This window comes from Lagenorhynchus albirostris, chromosome 18, assembly GCF_949774975.1.
Source record: "Lagenorhynchus albirostris chromosome 18, mLagAlb1.1, whole genome shotgun sequence".
NCBI classification, from domain to species: domain Eukaryota; kingdom Metazoa; phylum Chordata; class Mammalia; order Artiodactyla; family Delphinidae; genus Lagenorhynchus; species Lagenorhynchus albirostris.
In genome coordinates, this window is record NC_083112.1 from 78,464,039 (window position 1) to 78,486,053 (window position 22,015).

Genomic DNA, 22,015 nt, shown 5'->3' on the forward strand with positions numbered 1-22,015 from the left:
TGGGTCAGCGGGCTTCCTGGGGCTCCCGGTGCCCGGCCATCCTCCTGCCCGCAGAGGGTGGGAACGGGCCAGAGGCCAAGGGCAGTGGGTTAGGCCGGCTTGGGACGTGGGAGCCGGACGCGGAGGGAGGCCGGCGCCAGGATGGATTTCGGGTCCCTGGAGACGGTGGTGGCCAACTCGGCCTTCATTGCTGCCCGGGCCAGCTTCGACGCGAGCAGCGGCCCGACCTCCCGGGACAGGAAGTACCTGGCCCGGCTCAAGCTGCCCCCGCTGTCCAAGTGCGGGGCGCTGCAGGCGAGCCTGGACCTGGGCTTCGAGAGCGTGTGCTCGGAGCAGCCCATCGGCAAGCGGCTCTTCCAGCAGTTCCTGCAGGCCCAGGAGCAGCACGTGCCGGCCCTGGAGCTCTGGAGGGACATCGAGGTCTACAACACCGCCGGTGACGACCTCCGGCCGCAGAAGGCCCAGGCCATCCGGGCCGAGTACCTGGACCCCCAGGCCAAGCTCTTCTGCGGCTTCCTGGACAAGGAGATGGTGGCGCAGGTCCGGGAGGGGCCGGCGGGGGCCGGGGACGGGCTCTTCCAGCCCCTCCTGCAGGCCACCCTGGCGCACCTGAGCCAGGCCCCCTTCCAGCAGTACCTGGACAGCCTGTACTTCCAGCGCTTCCTGCAGTGGAAGTGGCTGGAGGCCCAGCCCGTGGGCGAGGACTGGTTCCTGGACTTCAGGGTCCTGGGGCGGGGAGGCTTTGGGGAGGTGTCTGCCTGCCAGATGAAGGCCACCGGGAAGATGTACGCCTGCAAAAAGCTGAACAAGAAGCGGCTGAAGAAGAGGAAGGGGTACAAGGTGGGCTGCCGAGGCGTTCCGGGGAGCGGGTGGGGGCTGGGGCGTCCTGGGCCGGCTCACCCCGTGGGGGGCGCTCCCGCCGTGCGGCCCTGGGCGGGGTCAGCGCCCCGTGCCCCCTCGTCGAGTCCGCCTGTCTGCCTGGCGACCAAGCCCCGGGCTCGGAGCGGCAGGCGCTGGTGGCGCTGACGCTCTGCCTGTCCAGCCGCTCTACACCACCGGCCTCGGTGCCCGGGGCGGCCCTCCTGGGGGGCGGCCTCTGCGTGGCTGGCGTGGGTCCCGTGCCACAGGCACCACGCTTCTCGGCTTGTCACCAGGGCCACGCGGTGCGGCAGCCGGTGTCAGGGCTGCTGGGATGAGTCTGCAGATCCTTTACTCTGACCTTCTGGAACTTTCCCTGGCTTGTGCTGGGAGGAGGCTGCAGGGGGAGTCTCCCCGGGGCTGGTGTGGGGAGGCCCCAAGGTGCCCGCGTGCAGCGCTGTCCGGGCTGGGGGTTGGGGGTGGTGGAAGCAGCTGCTCTGAGCGGCGCCCACTCTCCGTCTGGCCTCAGGCCCCGTTCGGGCGGGGTCAGCCAAAGCTGCTTAATCTCCAGCCGCGCGTCTGCCTGCGTGGGCTTCCTTCCCGTTCCCGCTGCACAGGACAGATCACACTGGGGGCAAACAGCAGCTGCCCCCCGGGGGCCCCTCGATGGTGCTCTGCCTGACGGCCTCTGCGGGCAGCAGGTACCCTCAGGGCCATCTACCTGCAAGTTGAATCCAACTGTTAGGGTATTAAGCCTCTCTTCTCCCGAGTTCAGGAAACTTATCAAACTTTTGCAGAGTAAAATCCACCTAAAATCTTCCCACGCAGCGGGTAGAAAGGGCTTCTCAACATCAGGAACTCCTCCTGCGACAGGGCTCTTTCTCCTTACCCAGCACAGCTTTCAAAAACACTTTAAATGGACTTCATGGGGTCTTAAAATCAATATAGAAAATGAACAGGATGCGGGGTGGCTTGAAACGGTGCTGTTCCGAGGCCTGGATGGGAGGAGAAGGGCTGGGATTGCAGCGGGAAGAGCTGGAAGGGAAGGTCAGTGCCGACAGGCTGCCTGGGGACCTGCTGGGACCCTCAGCCACATGTCTAAGGCTGGTTGGCAGGAGCCCCCTTGCTGGCGGCCCTAGGAACCCCGGAGTCCTCTGCACGTGATGGGTTCCCAGGCCCTGTCTTGTCTCTGTGAAACGGGGCGTGTGAGGCATGTCTCTAAGTTATTTGCAATTGCTCTGTACAGCCACTTTTTTTTTTTTTTTTTTTTTTGTGGTATGCGCCTCTTACTGCTGTGGCCTCTCCCATTGTGGAGCACAGGCTCCGGACGTGCAGGCTCAGCGGCCATGGCTCACGGGCCCAGCCGCTCCGTGGCATGTGGGATCTTCCCGGACCGGGGCGCAAACCTGCGTCCCCTGCATCGGCAGGCGGACTCTCAACCACTGCGCCACCAGGGAAGCCCTATTTCTGTTTTATCGTGACGTTTTCTGGTTTGTGGAGCTTGGCCGTTTTTGGCAATATCACTTTCCCGCCTAACCCTGGGCGCTCACCCTGCTTTCCAGGGCGCGATGGTGGAGAAGAAGATTCTTGCCAAAGTCCACAGCAGGTTCATCGTGTCTCTGGCCTACGCCTTTGAAACCAAAACCGACCTCTGTCTGGTGATGACCGTCATGAATGGAGGCGACATAAGGTCAGCGCCCGCCTCTCGGCTGTGGGATCGGGACGGGAGGGCTCACGCGGCCGAGTGCGCAGGGGGGCTCCTTCCCACGTGCTGAGGACGTGGTGGTGAAGACAAGCCCTGCCCCCATCTAAGTCCTCCTCTTTGCCTTCGGATTGCGGGTCCTCGAAACGACGTGTCCTCAGTCCCAGTGAAGTGCAGGAACCCTGGGCGAGGCGGTCAAGCTCTCTGGTCAGGGGTCCGTCCTGCGGGCCTCGGGTTCAGGCGGACGGCGGGGTGAGCAGGGAGGGCAGCAGGGCGTGAGGAGCTGCAAATCGAGTGTTAGTTGGACGGTGGATAAGGCGGCGGGAGGGGCCTCAAGGGGGGCGAGGGCCGCGCTTTAAGAGGGGTGGCAAACGAAGACAAGCTTCGTCAACGACGCACTCTGGGGGTGGTGGCAGAGTGGAAGCACCGTGTGGCCGACTCCGGGAACCGTGGCTTGGCCACCCACCGCAGGGGGAACCAGAGGGCGGCGTCGCCGTACGGGGCCTGGGTTTGCCAGAGACCTGAGGGCCCGGCCCTGGGCTTCCAGGAGCAGTTGGATCACTGGCTCTCAGAGGGGGAAAGACCCACTTGCCGGCTGGGCAACACGGCCGCCCTTGCCCCAGCACGCTGGTCTGTAAAACGGGGATAGAGGTGAAATACTGGCCTTCCGAGGTTGCTGCGGAGAGCTGGCTGACACACCTTAGACACTTAGGCGACTCGCACGGCCCTCACACAAGGGGGCCGTCGCTGTGCCTCCGTTCTCGGGCCTGCGTTCGCCTGCCCCGAAACTCTGCCAGGTGAGCTTGTTGGCCCCACTTTCCGGGTGAGGCTCTGAGGCCCTGCCTGAGCCACCTGTGCACGTTCACGGAGGAGGAGTGAAGGGTCTGGAAGTGCAAATAGCACAAGCTGGAGAGCGGAGAGATCGTGACGCTTTGCTCGCCTCCCCTGCCCTGAGCTGTGCTATGTTACACTGCGCTGCGCTATATGTGCTGCTGTGTTCCACTGCACTATGTATGCTACATCGTGTCGATAGTACTACCCTGCCCTGCACTGCACTGTACCGCGCTGCGTCAGACGGTACACGACCCTGTGCTGCAGCACGCTGCCCTACGTTGCCCCGTCCTTACTACACTGTACGATGTAGGACACTGTACGTGACCCTGTACTGCACCACATCGTGCTACCCCGCACTGCACTACAGGACACTAGTAAAATGCACATGGAGCAGAGAAGCCGTTCGTGCTGTTGCCCTGGCTGACATGAGGGTTCCTCTCTTGTTTCCTTCGAGATTACGGGCCTGCCTCTCCTCTCCCTGGTTGTTCTCTAGTTTAAATACCTTGCTTGTTAGGTTTTGCGTCTCTGTACAACGTGACAGGGAAACGGGAGATAGGAGAGTCTGGGAGGCCGGGGGGAGTCCTCTGAGGGCCCACCGGGGAGTCTGCGCGTCTCTGGGGAAACGGCCCACGTGCCTCCTGGGCTCTGGGTCAGCCGCTCACTTTGGTTGGGGCTTGGGCTTGTCCCGTGGCCCGCCTTCGCCTCCCTCTGCCTGGCTCCTTCACTGGTGGCCGTAAAGTGGCTTTGGGGCCTGTTTCCCTGTTACCCCCCGCGGGCCGGGGCAGGGGAGGTGGGGTGGGAGAGCTGCCCTGCCTTTCCCTTGTAACAGCTGTGCTGAGGGGCTGTGAGGACACAGACACCGGCGGCCGGCGGTCCAGGCTCCGCCGCGGGCCGCTAAGGCCGGACGCCGAGGCTGAAGTGACGGACGCTTTGCCGACACGACGTGGGATTCGGGGGCCTCGACGCTTTCCCGAGATTCTACTTCCCACAAAAACCGTGGGCACGCGGCTCCTGGTTGTGCCAGAGAAGCACAGGCGCCACACGTCTGCCCCCAGGTACCACATCTACAACGTGGACGAGGAGAACCCCGGCTTCCCGGAGGCGCGCGCCCTCTTCTACACGGCCCAGATCATCAGCGGCCTAGAGCACCTGCACCAGCGAGGAATCATCTACCGAGACCTCAAGCCCGAGAACGTGCTCCTGGACGACGACGGTGAGGCGGCCCCCGCGCGGCCTCCCCTCGCCTGCTCACCTCTGTAGCCTGATTGGGCGTCGGGAGGGGAGGGAGCCGCTCTGATAAATGCTCGTTGCAGTTTTACGGCGCCAAGACACGTCTCGAGTTTGTTTACTGTTCGTTCTGCTATTTTGCCACCGCGTGGCATTATCCCTGAGTGGAGATGATTAACGGACTTTGGTGAAGTCTGGTGCATGACTAGGCGCCAGGGCAGCAGGGAGTTAGTCCAGGAGGCCGGCGTGTGTGGAACTATTAGTAAACAGCTAACGGTGATGGCCGAGTCCCCACCCGATCCCTTTGTTTGCTGTCTTCGTGAGGAGTCAAACTGGGATTCTCATCAGGAAATAACCCCCAAGACTGAGGTTCCCATAAGTCCCTTTAGAGCCCCCCTTCCCTCCTCATCACAGGTCAGACGGACACACTGGTGCCCCAAAGGCCGTTGCTGCAGAGCTCGGGGAAGACAGAGCCACGAGGAGGCTGGCTTTAGGGGGATTATGCCCCGGATTCCAGCTGCGAGCGCTGCTGGGACCCTCGGTCCCTCCGCAGCCTGAGCGGGGAGCGGCGGCCCCTGCGTGTGTGCGCCCTGCTTGTGCACGTGTGTGTGCCCAGGAGCCCCAGGGGCCTTTGTTTGCGGAGCCGCGTGTGACCTGACCCCATGTTTGTTCTCCAGGCAACATCCGAATTTCTGACCTTGGGCTGGCCGTGGAGCTGAAGGAAGGGCAGACCAAGACCAAGGGCTATGCGGGGACGCCAGGTGAGGGCCTGAGAGCCGGGGTGAGGGCAGCCGCTATGGGGGCGAGGCCCGGGGTCCTGGGGCCCCGCGGCCTGGGGTGGGCGTCACGGTGAGGGCTGGGGCTTGTCAGGAAGATGCTCCCTCATCCGTCCCCTCTCAGGGTGAGACTGCGGGACTGGCACCCACGCAGGGACGACCCCCGACCCCCTGAACAATCACTCCTTGTTTGCCACGCGTGCCCTCTGTGACGGAAGCTCCCCAGCGCCGGCCACGGGCAGAGCCTGGGGGTCTGCACCGAGGGAAGCAGCACAGAGGCAGGGTGGGTGGGACAGGGCCTGGCAGGTGCTCAGCTGTGAGGTGGCCCCCGGACCGTGCGTGTCTGTGTGTGTGACCGTGCACGTGTGCGTGTGTGTGTGTGTGACCGTGCACGTGTGCGTGTGTGTGTGTGTGACCGTGCACGTGTGCGTGTCTGTGTGTGTGACCGTGCACGTGTGCGCGTGTGTGTGTGACCGTGCACGTGTGCGTGTCTGTGACCGTGCACGTGTGCGTGTGTGTGTGTGTGTGTGTGACCGTGCACGTGTGCGTGTGTGTGTCTGTGTGCATGCGCGTGCGTGGCGCCTCCTGTCCCCACCCCATCTCCCCTCACCCCCAGGCAGGTGGGCGCAGAGAAGAGGCATCCGAGCGGGAGGTGGGGGCGGGGGGGCTTCGGTGCTCACCGCAGGGGCCTGGGGTGACAGGCTCACGCTCACACACGGCGCAGCAGGCGCTCCGAGCGCTCTGCCCTCCTGATGGCCCGGGTTTTCTGTAGGACTTCTCAGCAGACCTGCTTCTTCCCTGTGTGTCCGGCTCCCGGGTCCTGCTTTGTCCCCGAGGCCCCCGTCCTGCGCTTTGGGCTCCTTTGGGGGTTGTGCCTGTTGCCACGGCGGGTCTGTCTCATCTGCGGCTTTATTTAGGAAGAGGTCCTGTTGTGAGTTTTCCGGATCCTCTGAGGTTCCTCTCCAGGGCGTGACCGTGTGAGCGAAATGCCGCTCGCCTATTCCTGGCGGATCAGGTCCGGGGTTGGAGTCGGTGGACCTGGGGTGTCACCGGCCCTGCTTGCACGACGCCCCACCGGCCGCTAGGGGGCGCCCAGGCTTTGCCGCGGCCGCCGAGCGGCTCTGAGCCCTGGACGGCGTGGCTCTGCCCGCGGGCTGTGCTGACCTGCGCGTTTGGGGTGCGGCGGGCGGCCGCGGGGGCCTCAAGCAGTGGCAGCGGAGGCTGGGGTCGGTGTGAGTTAGAAGGTGGGGCGTCCAGCGAAGGCTCGGGGAGCCCTCCGTACCCTCTGCCCTGGACCCCTGCTCCCTCCGGCCCAGGTCCCCAGAGCCGAGCCTCCGCCCCCGGTTCAGCCGCAGTCCACGCAGGGGCACTCGCTGTGCCTGCCCGCGGGGCTCGGGGCGGGGGGAGGAGGACCTGGCGCCCAGACTGGCGCTGCGTGCACTCACCCGTTGCCCGCTCGAGCCGTCCTTCCCGCGAAGGAGGTTCATCGTTGCCACGTGAGACCCCGCGAGGCAGACGTGTCATTGGGTCCCAGCGGGTGGAGCAGACTGGAGGGGCCAGCGGGCTGTTTGCTGCAGGGATGTTGCGTCTCTGTGGTCGGTGGGCCTCCTCTCGGGCCCGTTTTCATGGAGAAGTTGTGGTTGGTGGAACGTGTCTTTCTCCAGAGTCTGGGCCGTCTGGCCAGCACTGTAATCCCTGAAAAGACGCCGTGTTCAGGGCCAGGGGGTTATTTGGAACTTGGCTCCTGTAACCTCCGGGGGAATGTCCCGTGGCCACAGCAGCGTGGCCCGTGTTGCCCAGCCGTGTCCCCCGGGAACTTGCCGCGAACGCAGGTAAACGCTGAGGGACCAGGCGGTGCTGGAGACAAAAGGACATGCTCAGCTTTGCCTTTGGGGGGATGTCTAGTCATCCGAGCAGAGAAGCCACCCTGGCGCCTAGCCTCAACGGCCTACCCGGCCCCGGGGGAGTGGACCTCGGGCCCCAGGTGCTGCCCGTCTACCCTTCCCAGGCCCTGGGCTGGCCTCTGCACGGGGCACAAAGGGATGGAAGCAAGAGCTGGCTCTCGGGGTGTCCCCTTCAGCCTGCAGGCCCAGCACGTGGCCCCGACTCCCTGGAAGTGGAGCGCACGGGCTGCTGGGCGTCCGGACCACTCTTAGGAGCGTTGGGGTTTCAGCCTCTCCTTTTGTGCCCTTTCGGGTCTGAGCGCCTGCCTCTGACCACAGGTCCTGCGTGAGCCTCAGACACTGGCTCTGTCCGCCATGGGCACCACAGTGGGGGTGAGATCCACCTTGGATGGAGGGGGCTCCCGCCAGGGATGGCTGTACCGAAGGGGACACTCACACCGGGGGAGCGCTCCCTAGTGGGTGGGCGCGGGGCAGCCCCGCATGTCCCGGCGCAAGGACCCTACTGGGTTCCGGGGAGACGGGAGGTGTGAGCCCGTGTGCTGGTCTCCGAGTCGCGCTGTGCTCCTGTCGCAGGCTTCATGGCCCCGGAGCTCTTGCGGGGTGAGGAGTATGACTTTGCCGTGGATTACTTCTCCCTGGGGGTCACGCTGTACGAGATGATCGCGGCCAGAGGCCCCTTCCGAGCCCGCGGAGAGAAGGTAGGAGGTGGCCAGCGGTGTCCCTGCAGCTGAGCTGGCATCAGCTCCGTGTGTGTGTGTGTGTGTGTGTGTGTGTGTGTGTGTGTGTGTGTGTGTGTGTGATAGGAGCAGTGTCCCCGCGGGACCTAGTGACCCTCCTTGTTGGGGTCACAGGAGCAGTGTCCCCCAGCTGACCTGGTGACCTTCTTTTCGGGGAGCACTAGGCTTCTCATGGTGCACACGGCGACCTCATCTCCTGGGTCTCCGTGCGCCAAGGAGCCTGTCAGGAGGAGAGGAGCCCGGACACCCCCCAGCCCCGCCCCCACGAGCGGCGCTGCTCTGGGGGGCGTGGCTCCCCCGCCGCCGGCCTCCCTGCCCTTCCCGGAGGCCAAGGCTCTCGCCTCCCCGGATGCTCAGGCCCTGCTGCAGCCGCGCGGCAGCTTCCCTGGGCGTCCTGGGGGCAGCGGGCACCGGGGGTGGCTGTGCTGGGGCCCTGCCTCCTGTGCCCCCTGCTTCCTGTCCGCGTGGCAGCCCCGCGTCTCCCCGGGGAGCTCTGCCAGCCCAGCGGAACCGCGAATAGGTGTCGTTCAGAGCCGCCAGCACTGTTCGCAAAAGGAGCAAAGCAGCGTCTTCCCTGGACCCCACGCTGACTCTGCTCAGAGCTAAGCCTGTCTGTGGGGCTGAGGAGGGAGGCCTGGGGAGAACTGTACTTTAGACGTGGCCCCTCGGCCTGCCTGGAGGTCGCAGCCATCAGTTTCTTCTGCTGGACCTCCCCGAGGGCCCCCGCCCAGTCCCCGCTCCTTTCCTGAGATAGTCGTGGGGACTGTCTGGTCTCCAGTCCCCCAAGAGTGAGAACCCCTCTGCTGACTAACGCGTAGGGTCGCTCTGTGCGTGTGCACCTCTGCCTTGGACTCCAGCAACGGGTCTCTCCCCGACCTCAGCTCAGAAGAGCAGAGTAAAGCAACACAGTGTGGGGTCCATGTTGGCCTCAGGCCACCACAGGAGCTCCACCGCAGAGCCCTGGCTGAGCCCACAGCCCTGAAAGGAGCCCTGTTTTCTGGTGAAAATGGGCAGGAGACGCTTTTATGAGAAAGTGAACCGTCATAGTCTGTCCATTCGTGGTCCATCTGTGGTCCCTCCATTCCATGGTCCGTCCGTGGTCCATCCATGGTCCCTCCATTCCATGGTCCATCCGTGGTCCATCCATGGTCCCTCCGTGGTCCCTCCATTCCATGGTCCATCCATGGTCCCTCCATTCCATAGTCCATCCGTGGTCCATTCCATGGTCCATCCATGGTCCCTCCATTCCATGGTCCATCTGTGGTCCATCTGTGGTCCATCCATGTTCCCTCCGTGGTCCCTCCATTCCATGGTCCATCCATGGTCCCTCCATTCCATAGTCCATCCGTGGTCCATTCCATGGTCCATCCATGGTCCCTCCATTCCATGGTCCATCCGTGGTCCATCCATGGTCCCTCCATTCCATGGTCCATCCGTGGTCCATCCATGGTCCCTCCATTCCATGGTCCATCCGTGGTCCATCCATGGTCCCTCCATTGCATGGTCCATCCGTGGTCCATCCATGGTCCCTCCATTGCATGGTCCATCCGTGGTCCATCCATGGTCCCTCCATTCCATGGTCCATCCGTGGTCCCTCCATTCCATGGTCCATCCGTGGTCCATCCTCTGGTCCATCCGTGGTCCCCCCATTCCATGGTCCATCCGTGGCCCCTTCATGCTATGGCCCATCTCTGGGTCATGCATTCTGGGGTTCATCTTCAGTGCGTCTGTGGTCCCTCCATTCTGTGGTCCACCCGAGGTCCCTGTGTTCGACGGGAAGGAGCCTCGGGTACCCCCGTGACATGGACAGGTCTCAAACCGCCCACTATGAATGAAAGAACCTGGCCCCGGAAGAGTGACTCTGGACGATCCCACTTCCGTGAACCTTTAGGGCGTTTCAGGAAGGGCAAATATGACCGACAGGGAGAGGACACGGGCAGCGTTCAGCTGAGGTGGGGCTGGAGACTTCCGGGCTGACTGTCGGGGAGCCCCCTAGGGATGGAGCCACCGGAAGTGAACTTTGTGGGCTGGAAGTCACGCTCGGGAAAGCTGGTCTGCACTAAGGCTCCATGGGCCCAGGGGGCGTCTGCCCTCGGCGAACCTCTGCCACCTCGCCGGGCAGGCTGGGGGCGATGGTTGTGGGAGTGCAAGGTGTCCACCTTCAGGGTCTCACGCCCTGACCAGCGATACTGAGCCCTTAAGGGCTAACACGCGGGAGGGTGGCGTCAGGCACCCCCGAGAGCAGGGCCGGCCGGGCCCGCGGAGCTGCCGTGTCCGGAGCTGCCGTGGCAGCTGGGGCGATGCGGGTGGGCCTGGCCGGGGTGTGACGTGGGTGTCAGGGGTGTGACGTGGGCTGACGGTGCTGTGTCCGCCGTGCAGGTGGAGAACAAGGAACTGAAGCAGCGGGTCCTGGAGGAGGCGGTCACCTACCCCGACAAGTTCAGCCAGGCCTGTAAGGACTTCTGCGAGGCGCTGCTGCAGAAGGACCCCGAGAGGCGCCTGGGCTTCAGGGACGGCTCCTGTGATGGGCTCCGCGCCAGCCCCCTCTTCAGAGACATCAGCTGGCGGCAGCTGGAGGCCGGTACTGTCCGCGTGTGGGAGCTGGGGCTGGGGGCTCCTAGGCGACCCTCGCTGGCCGCCCCGTCCCATTGGCGTCCGGCAGCTTAGCGTGAGGTCGGGGGGCGGGCGGCCTGGGCGAACCCCACCCCTGGAGCATCCTCTGCCCCCGATGACACCACCGTCCCTCTTCCCTGCTCATCCCAGCGTGCCCAGGACTGGATGTTCACGGGGTGGGTCTCCTGGGGACCCGAGGAGGCGGCGAGGGTTGGACGGGGTGTGCGGGAAACACCTGTGAGCTGAAGATCTGAACCCGCTGTCAGGCGATTCCTTGACGGAGCCTGCGATCCAAGTCGAGGCGGGGTTTCTCCAGCCATCGTTCGTTCCACCAGAGTCTGCTGTCATGTCTCGTGCAAGCTAGTGTGTGCGAGTGTGTGTGTGCACGCGTGTCTGTGGGAGAGAAGCGTGGCACTCGCCACAACCACCAGAACCCACACCCAGGAAGTGCGAGCCTGTGCCCTCACGGCCCGACGCCCCAGTAGGAGAAGTTTCTTTGATGGGGAAGGGTCAGGGCAGTGGCAGTCCCGGCTGATCTGAAGGTGCCGGGCTCCGGGGAGATCAGGCAGCCCCAGGCCCGGGGAGATCAGGCAGCCCGAGCGAGCTGTCAGGACCCGGGAAGCCGGAGCCGCATTGAGTCCCGAGGCCACAGGGTCTGTGCTGAGGAGGGATCGGGTGAAGGCACAGGGAGTTCAGTTCCGAGCATGTTGTGATCGAGGTGTAGACCTGCAGATGGGGAGGCCGGCACTGGGGCTGGGGGGTCTGCAGAGACGGTGGGCACAGCGGTGTCGGGGGCAGTGCAGCCAACGGCCCGCCGACCCTCATGACGGGGCTTCTGGGCGGGGCGGAGGGGGCGCAGATGGGGGCTGGGTTCTGGCGACGTGTGTCCAGGCCGGACTCTGAGTCTCCAGCCTGGCTCAGCGCCCTGTGGCGGGTGTCGCTCTCCTTGTCACCGCCAGGGCCGCATGGGGGCAGCGGCCCTGCTGGCTGAGCGCGGCCGCCTCCTCCCGCTGGCTGGCCCTTCACGTCCCGTGTCTTCCGTCCTCTCACAGGGATGCTGACCCCCCCCTTCGTCCCAGACTCCAGGACTGTCTATGCAAAGAACATCCAGGATGTGGGTGCCTTTTCCACAGTCAGAGGTGTGGCCTTTGACAAAGAGGACACAGAATTCTTCCAGGAATTCGCCACCGGCACCTGCCCCATCCCCTGGCAGGAGGAGATGATCGAGAAGGGCATCTTTGGGGACCTGAACGTGTGGCGGCCTGACGGGCAGATGCCCGACGACATGAAGGGGATCTCCGTGCAGGAGGCGGCCCCCTCGTCCAAGTCGGGGTTGTGTCTGGTTTGCTAGACCAGCTGCAGCGCCTCATGGGTCAGCTGAGCCCCTCCCGCCAGGCCGCTGCATGGCTGTGGCCCGGCGCTCAGCACAGGCAGGACAGAGGAGGCCGGTCCAGCCCGGCCTCCCGCGCAGGGTCAGGAGTGCAAGCAGTAGATAGCCTACCGCTTTTGCACCCTTTCACTCAAAAAGGATCCAGTGGTCCCAGGACGGAATGCACCAGCGACGTGTGGCTCTCCAGGCCCTGGAGCGGACGTGCAAGCTGGCGGCGGCTTGGGCGGCGAGAGTGAAGACTCAGTTCGGGTTCCCTGCACCGCAGCTGCAGCTTCGCAGGCCCTGCCTTCTCTGGGCTGGTTCAGAGGTCGGCAAACCCTGGCCTGTGGGCTTGCGGGCTCCGCTGAGAGGCCCGGACCGTGCGCCGGCCCGGTTTCCCTTAGCGCCCAGCTCCTGGCCCCGCCCCTAGCTGTCGGGTCACTGCTGGGGCTGAGCTGGTCCCCGCCCACGCGTTGGGGATGCCATCTGCATGTCTGCCGGTGCTGAGTCTCCAGCGGGGTCCCCTTGCCGGCCGGGGCCTGGGCGTCCAGGAGGAGGGGAAGGGACAGGGGCCTGGGGGTGACGCCGACCGCGGCGGTCACCCCCTTGGCTTCTCCTCATCCTGAGACCATTGCCAGTTGATGACAACTGGACACAAGCTGCCCACCCCCGACAGACAGGACGGGCCAGCGGCTGTCTCCCCGCACCCGGCACCTGCTTCCCACCCCGACTCTGCCTCTTGTCCTGCAAAGCCTGGCCCTCTCCTGGCCTCCCTCCTGGGGCCAGGAGGGCTGGTGTTGCTGCGTGGGGTTTGCTGCCTGACGGCCGGGAGCAGTCCCCTTCCTTTCTTGAGCGCCTCTGCCCTCAGAGTGTCACGCTGAGTGTGGCTAGCACCCCTGCCATCTGCTCCCCCAGCAGCCTCGGGACAGGAGTGACCCTGAGGGGCACGACCTTGGAGGCTGCGGCCCAGCCACCTGGGACCAGTGGCCCCGCTGGCCTGGAGCCACTGCAGGAGGCTGGCCCCGGGCTGTTGTGGCTCAGAGAGCCGTCAGGTGGAAGAGGCCGGCTCGTTGGTGGGGATGTTTCAGCATATCTTCGGGTCCCTTGTGCACCGAGGGCATTAAAGCCCCTCTCCTGGTGAAGAAACCTGCAGGACGACCCTCTCTCCTGTGCGCTGCAGCCGCGATGTCCTGCAAGGGCCCTGAAGGGCCGTCCCGTGCTTTTGGTCTGTGACCTGAAACTGCCACGTGAGCATCACCTGGGAGGCTGAGATGGGGGCCCGTGGCCAAGGGAGGCCGGCTGTCGGCAGGATGAATCGCTGTGTCGGCCCTGACGCGGTTTTGTGTCCTAGGATGAGACACGTGGATTATCTAATAGCTGTAAATCTCACCTCACTACATTCAGGTGCAAGACACACCACTTCTGGTCTTTCTAAACCCATTTAATCTGCTCTAGGTCCCCATGGCCCTGAGCAGAGTGATCTAAACCTCAGGGGGCGGGTGTGGCCTGGCCTTTGGCCGCCGTCCCAGTGCCTGCCCGGGGTCCATGGCGCCTGAAGGGCAGCCCCTCCTGTGGGACCAGCAGCCCCGGCGGGGACCCCTCTGCTTTCATCTTATGCCTGGACGGCCCGAGGAGACACAGGGCGTGGATACAGTTGAATTTCAGATAAACAAGTAACTTTCTCGCGCGTGGGACGTACTTAACGCTAAAAACCGATGCAGCGTTTTTGGCTACATCTGGTACAGCTGTTGCAGGTGCTTTACTCAACCTACGAAGGAGGGTTATTCCATGGACCAGCAGGTCTGCGGGGATATAGTTGCAAGAGCGAGTTACGTGTGACTTCCGCTGCCTCTCTTGTGGCCTGCTCAGGGGTGCCCCCCGCTCCCCAGCGAAACTCAAGCCAGCCTCATGTAGTTGCACACAGGCAGCAAAAGTCGTGCAGTCACTTCACTTTTATTTTAAAACACTTTGAAACTTAAATTTTCACATAGAAACAAAGGAATTGGCAACGCCCACACTGTGATACGGACACCGCCGCACAGGTGCAGGAGCCTGGATGCGCCGGTGTCCCGCCGGTCAACCCTGACCCAGAGGCGCCCTGCGGCCACCGTGGGGAGCAACCAAAGCACTAACGTAAAATGCCCCCCCGGGAGGACTGCCACCCCAGCCACCCAGCCACTCCGTCTTCCCCAGCTGGGCTGGAGGGACGTCTCCACCCTCCCGTCCAGCCGCAGCCTTGGGGCCTGGGGGCGAGGCCGGGGGCCGGAGGGTGCACAGGGCAGTTCCCGGCTGCTGGGTGGGCGCTTATGGTGACTCTTCCTTGTGGGGTTTCTTCATGGGCCTTCGGGGGCCTCTGCTGTGGGGCGTCTCGGGTGCAGACCCCCTGACCGGGCACACTCTGAGGGGTCTCGCTGTCACTCCAGCTGTTCCCCGGCTCCCCTGGGCAAGGGACACGCCATGCAGGCTGGATAACGGGGCTGCCCGGGCGTTGCCCCAGGCCAGAGCTGGGGGGCCCTCTGTGGAGAAGCCTTCGTCCCTGGGCCCTTTCATCCCCCGAGCACAAGCCTCGGGATCCCCGAGGGGTGCTGGGCTCAGGCGCTTGGCCCTCGCCGTCGTTCCCATGCCAGGAGCCAGAGGAGATCCCACCTTTCCATCCTGGTGCGTTCCAACGTGAACTGTGGTGAGGATGTGGGCCCCCCACAAGCGCATATTTCCTTATGGAGAATCTGCAAACACCTTCACTGCGACTCTTCCTTTGTAAAGGACAAAAAATGCAATTTCCATCCAAGTAGAAAGCGTAAAAATAAAAGTTTAAAAACACGGCAGACTCTCCAGATTGTGATATGGTCCTGGTGCGCACTCTCCTTCAAAATCACATACACACATTGCTCAGCCATAAAAAGAAGCGAAATTGGGTTTATTTGCAGTGAGGTGGATGGACCTAGAGTCTGTCATACAGAGTGAAATAAGAAAGAGAAAAACAAATACCATATGCTAACACATATATATAGAATCTAAAAAAAATGGTTCTGACGAACTTAGGGGCAGGAGAGGAATAAAGACGCAGATGTAGAGAATGGACTTGAGGACACGGGGAGGGGGAAGGGTAAGCTAGGGCAAAGTGAGAGAGTGGCATGGACATATATACACTCCCAAACGTAGAATAGATAGCTAGTGGGAAGCAGCCGCATAGCACAGGGAGATCAGCTCGCTGCTTTGTGACCACCTAGAGGGGTGGGATAGGGAGGGTGGGAGGGAGGGAGATGCAAGAGGGAGGGGCTGTGGGGATACATGTATATGTATAGCTGATTCACTTTGTTATAAAGCAGAAACTAACACAGCATTGTAAAGCAATTATATTCCAATAAAGATGTTTTAAAAAATCACATACACATGCGTGCAGATGCATATGGACACGTGCACACATGTACACACACAACACACATGTACACATACACGTACATAACACATGCACACACAGTGCACTCATGTACACGCACACACGTGCACACACATGCACTCATGCACACACATGCGCTCTTGCACTCACACACGCACACACTCTGTCCCCATCTCCCTCCAGATTCAGAGAGTTGCCGGCGCAGCCCTGCGGCCCCTGGGTCTGCACCTCTGCTCTGCTCCCCGTCCGGGCGGGTCCCGTGTGGCTTCCGTCTGCTGCTCCTGGTAGCCCGTCAGGCCCTGCTGTCTACACATATAAACCCCTTTCTTCCACTTGTCTGAGTGGAGCTGCAGCCTGGGAGAGGCAGCCCCATGGGTTTTCCGGGGCGATTCAAGCGATACGGTCTGACTCTGATCAACACAATAACTAACTAAATATAACTGCAAATGTCATTACCCAACCCGAGCTCAGCAAAGGCTGAGGTCACCTCCTCTTACTTCTCGATGGGCCCAGCCCCTCCTGCGAGTGTTCAGACACACAAGTGGGCCCCAAGTGAGAATACAGCGTCCACGTTACAGGCATTTTGCCGGCTAAGAGAAGAAGAGTTTGAGAGGCCATGGGATTAAAATAACCATGAGATAGGCTCCCAGGCTTTACCCAGACAATGTCAAATGAAGGTAAGAAGGCTTGATTTGATTTTGTGGAAACCAAACCTCAGTCCCTCAGTGACGGTAGAACACTGTTCTTCCAGGTTCACGCTCCTTACGTCCAAACGAAGGGCCGAGGGGAGAAGGCTCATGAAGGGCCAGGGCCTCGGGGTGCGACGACGGGGGTGGCCAGCCTGGGCGCTCCCAGCCCTGTGGGTCCTGGACGCTCAGGGCGCCGCCTTTCCCCAACACTCCAGAATGGGTAAGGGCGCGGGTGCTAGGCCAGGCCTGTGAGGGGCAAGGCCTCACTCAGGGCGACGGCTTGCACGTCCCAGGAGATGGCAGGCAAGCTGTGTGGCCAGTCCAAGGCCCGGAAGGCTCCCCCTTCCTCACCGGGGAGTCAGCTGGCGGGGGGCTTCCCGCTTCCTGTGGGGCCTGAGAGCCTGGAAAGGTGAGCCTCCTGCTTGGGCTCTCTAGAGGGGCAGGGAGATCACGGTTACAGGCCCCCCGCGAAGCCCCAGGAGTGTTTGCAATTTACACCGTTTGTGTCCCTGAGAGCATCTCCCGTCTGGCTGGCCGCCTCGCCGGGCACAGGCAGGCGGGGCCCTGAGTCTCCCCGGCCTCCGGTCTGCATTATTCATTCCTGGCTCATCGCAGGCTATTCGGTTACCGCAGGGCCCCTAAGCCCGAGACCAGACTCTAACGCGCTCCCACAATGGACAGGGGTCCTGCCTGCGCAGGGGCCCAGGGCCCTGGATCTGGACCCCGCCTGGCCTGTGGCTGACAGAGGAGCTTCCTGCATGGTTCCTAGGGGTCTTTTAATCCCTCTCTTTTTAGGGCTGGTCCTAGTTTCAGAGCCTGCTGACCCCTATCTGCTCACACAGGTTGGGGAGAAGGGGCCTCCACCTGGGTCTCCTCGAGGGGGCCGGGCCGGGAGGACTCCGTGGAGAGGGGTGCGTCCAGCAGGGGCCCCCGCCTGGGTCGGAGCAGGTGCTGAGAGGGGTGGGGGCCGTGCTCGTTCAGTCTCCATCCGCAAGGTGTTCCTGGGCGCCTGCCGTGAGTGGGACGTGGTTCTAAGCAGGGAACAAAAGAAGGGCCGTGATGAATTCAGTTTCATAACAGGACCGAGTGAGCGCCAGGGTCACCCTGCCCACCGCCCGCGCCTGCATGGGATCGAGGGCTGAGCCTCCCTTCTTGGGCAGCTGGTCATGTGCTTGTATGTCACCCTGATCGTGATTTAAGAAACTAAGCTCTAGACTCCTCTCCCTCTCCCCCGTTCCAGCTGGAGCCTGTGAGATTCATCCTCGGAGGAGGGAGGCCGGGCAGGGTGGATGGGCGGAAATCCCTGGGGCACTTCCCGTCTCTGCTTTCTCCAAAGCCTAAGCCAGGTAACTGGGAGGCAGCGACCGGAGGGTGAGGGGAGGTGGGCCGGCACCCGGCCAGCCTTGGCCGCCAGCCACCAAAGGCCATCTGAGCTTGGCGGGGGGGCCCCCGGGGGCAGGCCGTAAGGACCGACGGCCAGACGTGCCCACACCCTCACCTGCCACTGTGACAGAGTGGAGCCCCGACGGGAGCAGGGGGCCAGCCAGGTGTGTGTGCACCTGTGCCGTGCGGGACCTGCGAGGACGTCAGGCTGACGGGGCCTGTGGGAAGATGAGTCCCTCTTCTCGCAGTGTGGGGCCGAGCCAGCCCCTCCCGTCGGCTCCTCCGTGCTGGACGGGTCTCCAGGGGCAGCTGGGGTCACGCTGGACCTCGTGCTGGGAAGGGTCCCTCCCTGCCCGGGCGTGAGGAGGATGCAGGGAGACCCCACTGCGCAGAATCCTCAGTCTCACGGTGATTGCTTGCCCTCCCGCCAGCCCTGCTCCTGGGCCCCTGAAAGCCTGCCCCCCGACTTAGCTACCCCCGCAGGCAGCCGGACACAACACCGTGTGCACCGCCCCCCCAGCATCCCCTCGGCCTGAAAGCCTGCTTCCCATTCCTGTTGCTCAGGGACCACCTGGGCACCTCAGACGTTCATTTCCCTCCAGACGCCCTGGTTCGAGTGTCCAGGCCCCAGGATTATTAATGGCCCCTAGGGGGTCCCGATGCAAGGCAGGGTCACCGAGCAGGTCACCGGGGAGGCCTGGATCTCCGCAGGGGCCGGGTCACGTCCCTGGGATCCCTGCTCCTTCTCTAGCACGGTGACTGCTCTCACCGATGCTACTGTCACCATCTGCTTTATAACACAGTAGTATGTTTTATTTCTCCTGCTTCGCACTTTTAAAGCCTTGAAGGGCAGGTCTGTATGACTTATCTTCACGGCTCTCCTCGTATCTTGCATATAGAGGAAATTCAACAGATGTTGACTGCACGAACGAGAGATTAAATTAAATGTCCGTAGTGAAGTAAATACATGCTTTCCCACTTGGAGGATGTGATTACGCCTTGATATCGAACTGACCTGGTTCGTATCTTATCTCAGCCACTGACCAGCTACTTCAATTCAGAAAAATTATTTAAATTCTCAGTGCCTCAGTTTCCTCATCTGTGAAATGGGTAGAACATTGTACCGATTAACAAAGGCAGACATGAGCAGCGGTGATCACAGGGAAAGGCATCTGATAGGTGTTCGACCAGTGTCAGCCCCGATCTCCACCTGCCCCGCCCATTTGAAGGGTGAATCCAGGTCAACTCAGGACCTCTGGGTGAGACCCTCTGAGGGGATGCGGCTGTTTCTGGGGGCAGTGGGGACTTGAGTTCAGGTGAGGGAAGTGGAGGCAGGGTATTAGGATACTTCAAACATATTACACTGAGCAGGAAGGAACTTGGCACTAGGGTTCATAACTGCTTTAATCAATTATCTTCTTAACATCAGAATAATTGGTCCAGACCCTCTGCCTGTCCTCAGACCAATAGAAGACAGATTTCCTCATCGTCTCATAATTGCCTTTGCAAGAGCTAAATTACATTACGTTTTAAAAATACCCTGATCCCCGACTGTGGCTCCCTGCAGAGCTGGGCTGGATGCAGGCGTCCTCAGGCCTCCGCGGGGGGATCAGGTGTCAGTCGGTGTCATCAGCCTCAGAGTCGGTGCCTCCTACACTGGTTGTGCTGCTCGGTCTCCTGGCGGGGGTGCCTGGGGGTGAATTCTAAAAACGTCCGTGCCAGGTCCACACGCAGGCTTTGGAGGAGGCCCGGGTCTGCTCTAGTCACGTCGAGTAGCCTCCTGGGCCTGTTTCCTCACCTGGGCAGGGGGAGCTTGTGGGGGGGGGGCACACTAACGCCTGCCATGCTTTTCTCACGACCCCCTGCTCACGGAGCCCTGAAAGGATTCCCAAAAACCTGCCCAGCTCCAGTTGGCATCTAAAATCTCCTGCGGTAAACGTATTAGTTGGAAAAAGGTATCATTTCTAGCAACACATGCACATTTTTTAAGGATATTTTCAGCGCACCTTTGGAACGACACACAGGTCCAGCCCACCCAGCTGCCCTCGGGGTGCGGCCGCGAGCTCGGCCACGCACGGCCACGGCCGGTGACCCTGCTGAGCGGCCGGGCTGAGTGTGGACAGAGCACTTGGACCCCGTGGGGCTCCTTCCCAACACACACGGGGCTCCGGTCGGCAGAGTAGGGTCTGGTTTTCAAAGCAGCCAACCAAATCAGACTTGCTTGCTGTCAGATGTTATGAGCTACCCTTCACTTCCGACAAGTGGGCGAACAGACGCCTCCACGGCAACCGCTCGCTGCGCGATTGTCGATTGTCGTCTACACCCTCCTGGGCGATGTGCGATGGGCGGGTCTCCTGTGAGCTCGCAGAGGTGTTTCCTACTGCTGCTGCTCTCTGGTCGTGGTTTCTGTCATCGCTTCTGTTTGGGCCCCGGAGGGTCATCCGCACTGGGAACTGCACCCCTGGGGGCCTCGTGGGGGAGGGGAGTGATGTTCCCTCCACCCTGAGTTCTCGGCTCAGACCCCAACACAGAAGGCAGAGTAACAAGAGGAAGGCAGCTTAGCACACAGCTTGGGGAGCGACTCCCGGGAAACGGCGAATTCAGACACACAGGGCAGGGGAGCAGGTGCGGCTTCCAAGGGCATCGGGTACGGGAGGGAAGGCACGGGGTGAGGCCTGCAGATGCCGCTGGGCCGTCTCTCGGCCGGTGAGAGTCGGTCTCGGTAAAGGAGAATTTATTTCCTGTTTTTAGGCAGAAGGGGGAACTTTTCCTGCTCCTTCAGAGCCTTCAGCTTCAAATAATTTTTATGTCAAAGACGCACGTACTTCGGGGCGATGTGTTCTGGTTTCCTTCAGCCTTTCCTGTTGAAGGTGGGCTGGGGAAGGAGATGCCGCAGCCCCGAGGCCTGTTCTCAGCGGAATCTGCTTATTCCCCCTCCCCGCAGCCCAGGTCCCCCCACCCCCGCCCCCCGGACGGAGGCTCTGGGTTAGAGCCCTTAAGCCTCACACGTACCACTGTGTATTGTGCTTAAAACAACACAACTTATTCTCGTGCAATTCTGGGGCCAGAAGTCCAAACTCAGGCTCGCCGGGCTGCAGTCAAGGTGTTTAGGGGGCACCCGCTGTGTGTCTGCACGGTATGGGGTTGGCGTGACCACGTCTCACCGCCCGCTCTACACCACGGTCACTTCTCCCTGGACCCTAACCGCCTTTCTGGCCTCCTGGCTCCCATCCTGCTGCGCTACAACCCCTCTCAGTGACCCTTCTGACGTGGGCTCCCCTGGGGCCCTGGCGCCGCAGGTAAGACCTCCTGCCGCCCACTGCATGCCAGGCCCGCCCCTGCTCTGCCCAGGGGCTCCTTCCCAGACGGCCGAGCGGCCCCACCACACGCCCTCTGGGTGGGCGGGACGTCTCCTCTGATGACAGTGACCCGAGCCCTCCTCTCCGAGTTGCACTTTCCCTCCTGCCGCAGCAGGTGTGGCCGTCTCGGGCCCCCCGACCTCCTGCATTTTCCTCGGTGATTGTATTTATTGGCCACTGTCTCGTCTCCGAAGGGTGCCCACTGCACCAGGACCTCTGTCCATCGGCCCTTCCTGAGTGCGGGGCACGGTGTCTAGCAGGTGGGGTGGGTGCCCAGTGCAGCCCGCGGAGGGGCCGCTGTGAGCGAACGGTACCGCTTTCCACGCCTGAAACCTGTACACAGGTGGTGTTATACTCACCTCGACGCCACGAACCGCGGTTTTGCTCCACGCTGGGTTTGAGTTTTTCCTGCTGGTGCGGGAAGCCTCACCACGTAGTGAACCACTGGATACGTAAATCTCTCCCTCGTCCTGGTGTTCGTTGTTTTGCCGTTACACACAGAGCTGTGTAGCATATTTTGTGTGCGAACCTCACACGTCAGGGTTTTTCTGCCTCAATGGAACCCCTTCAGAATGACTGGGGCTCCTAACAATTACTTCACTGCCAGACATTCTGATTGGACCCGTCTGGGTTGGCTCAGGACTGCAGTAACTTTTATTTATTTATTATTTTTCTTTTAGGTACGTGGGCCTCTCACTGCCGCGGCCTCTCCCGTTGCGGAGCACAGGCTCCAGACGCGCAGGCTCAGCGGCCATGGCTCACGGGCCCAGCCTTTCCGCGGCATGTGGGGTCTTCCGGACCGGGGCAAGGGCAGCCTGGGCCTGGAACCACAGGTCTTGGGCTTGTCTTTAAGCAGGGAATTGCTGGCTTGTAGGGACCCATCTTTGACTTTCCTAAACACTGCTGTCAAAGTGGTCACAGCGGCCGTAACCCCACCAGCAGCGCACGCGGCTTCCTTCCCCCAGATTCTCAATACTATTACCGTCCCAGCTTTAAAGGTTTGCCTGTGCCAAGTCCGGGGCGGGGCGGGGGTGGTGGTGGTGGGTGGGAACTGGCTCTCAGTCCCCGGCCGCATCGCCTTCCCTTCGCTGGTGCTTTGCGCTCCGGGAAAACCGGGAGGGGGCAGGGGGCGGGGCGAGGGGCGGGGCGCAGGTAGGAGGCGAG

General features: G+C 62.3%; 1 protein-coding gene across 1 annotated transcript; it reads left to right on the forward strand.

The window, feature by feature from the left end:
* The first annotated feature begins 141 nt into the window (after positions 1 to 141).
* Positions 142 to 12,002, forward strand: GRK1 (G protein-coupled receptor kinase 1). The gene is made up of 7 exons (XM_060129204.1): positions 142 to 840; positions 2,421 to 2,548; positions 4,450 to 4,607; positions 5,299 to 5,382; positions 7,875 to 7,999; positions 10,418 to 10,619; positions 11,704 to 12,002. The coding sequence occupies exons 1-7, from the start codon at positions 142 to 144 to the stop codon at positions 12,000 to 12,002; spliced, it is 1,695 nt and encodes a 564-aa protein (XP_059985187.1).
* Positions 12,003 to 22,015: the final 10,013 nt, after the last annotated feature.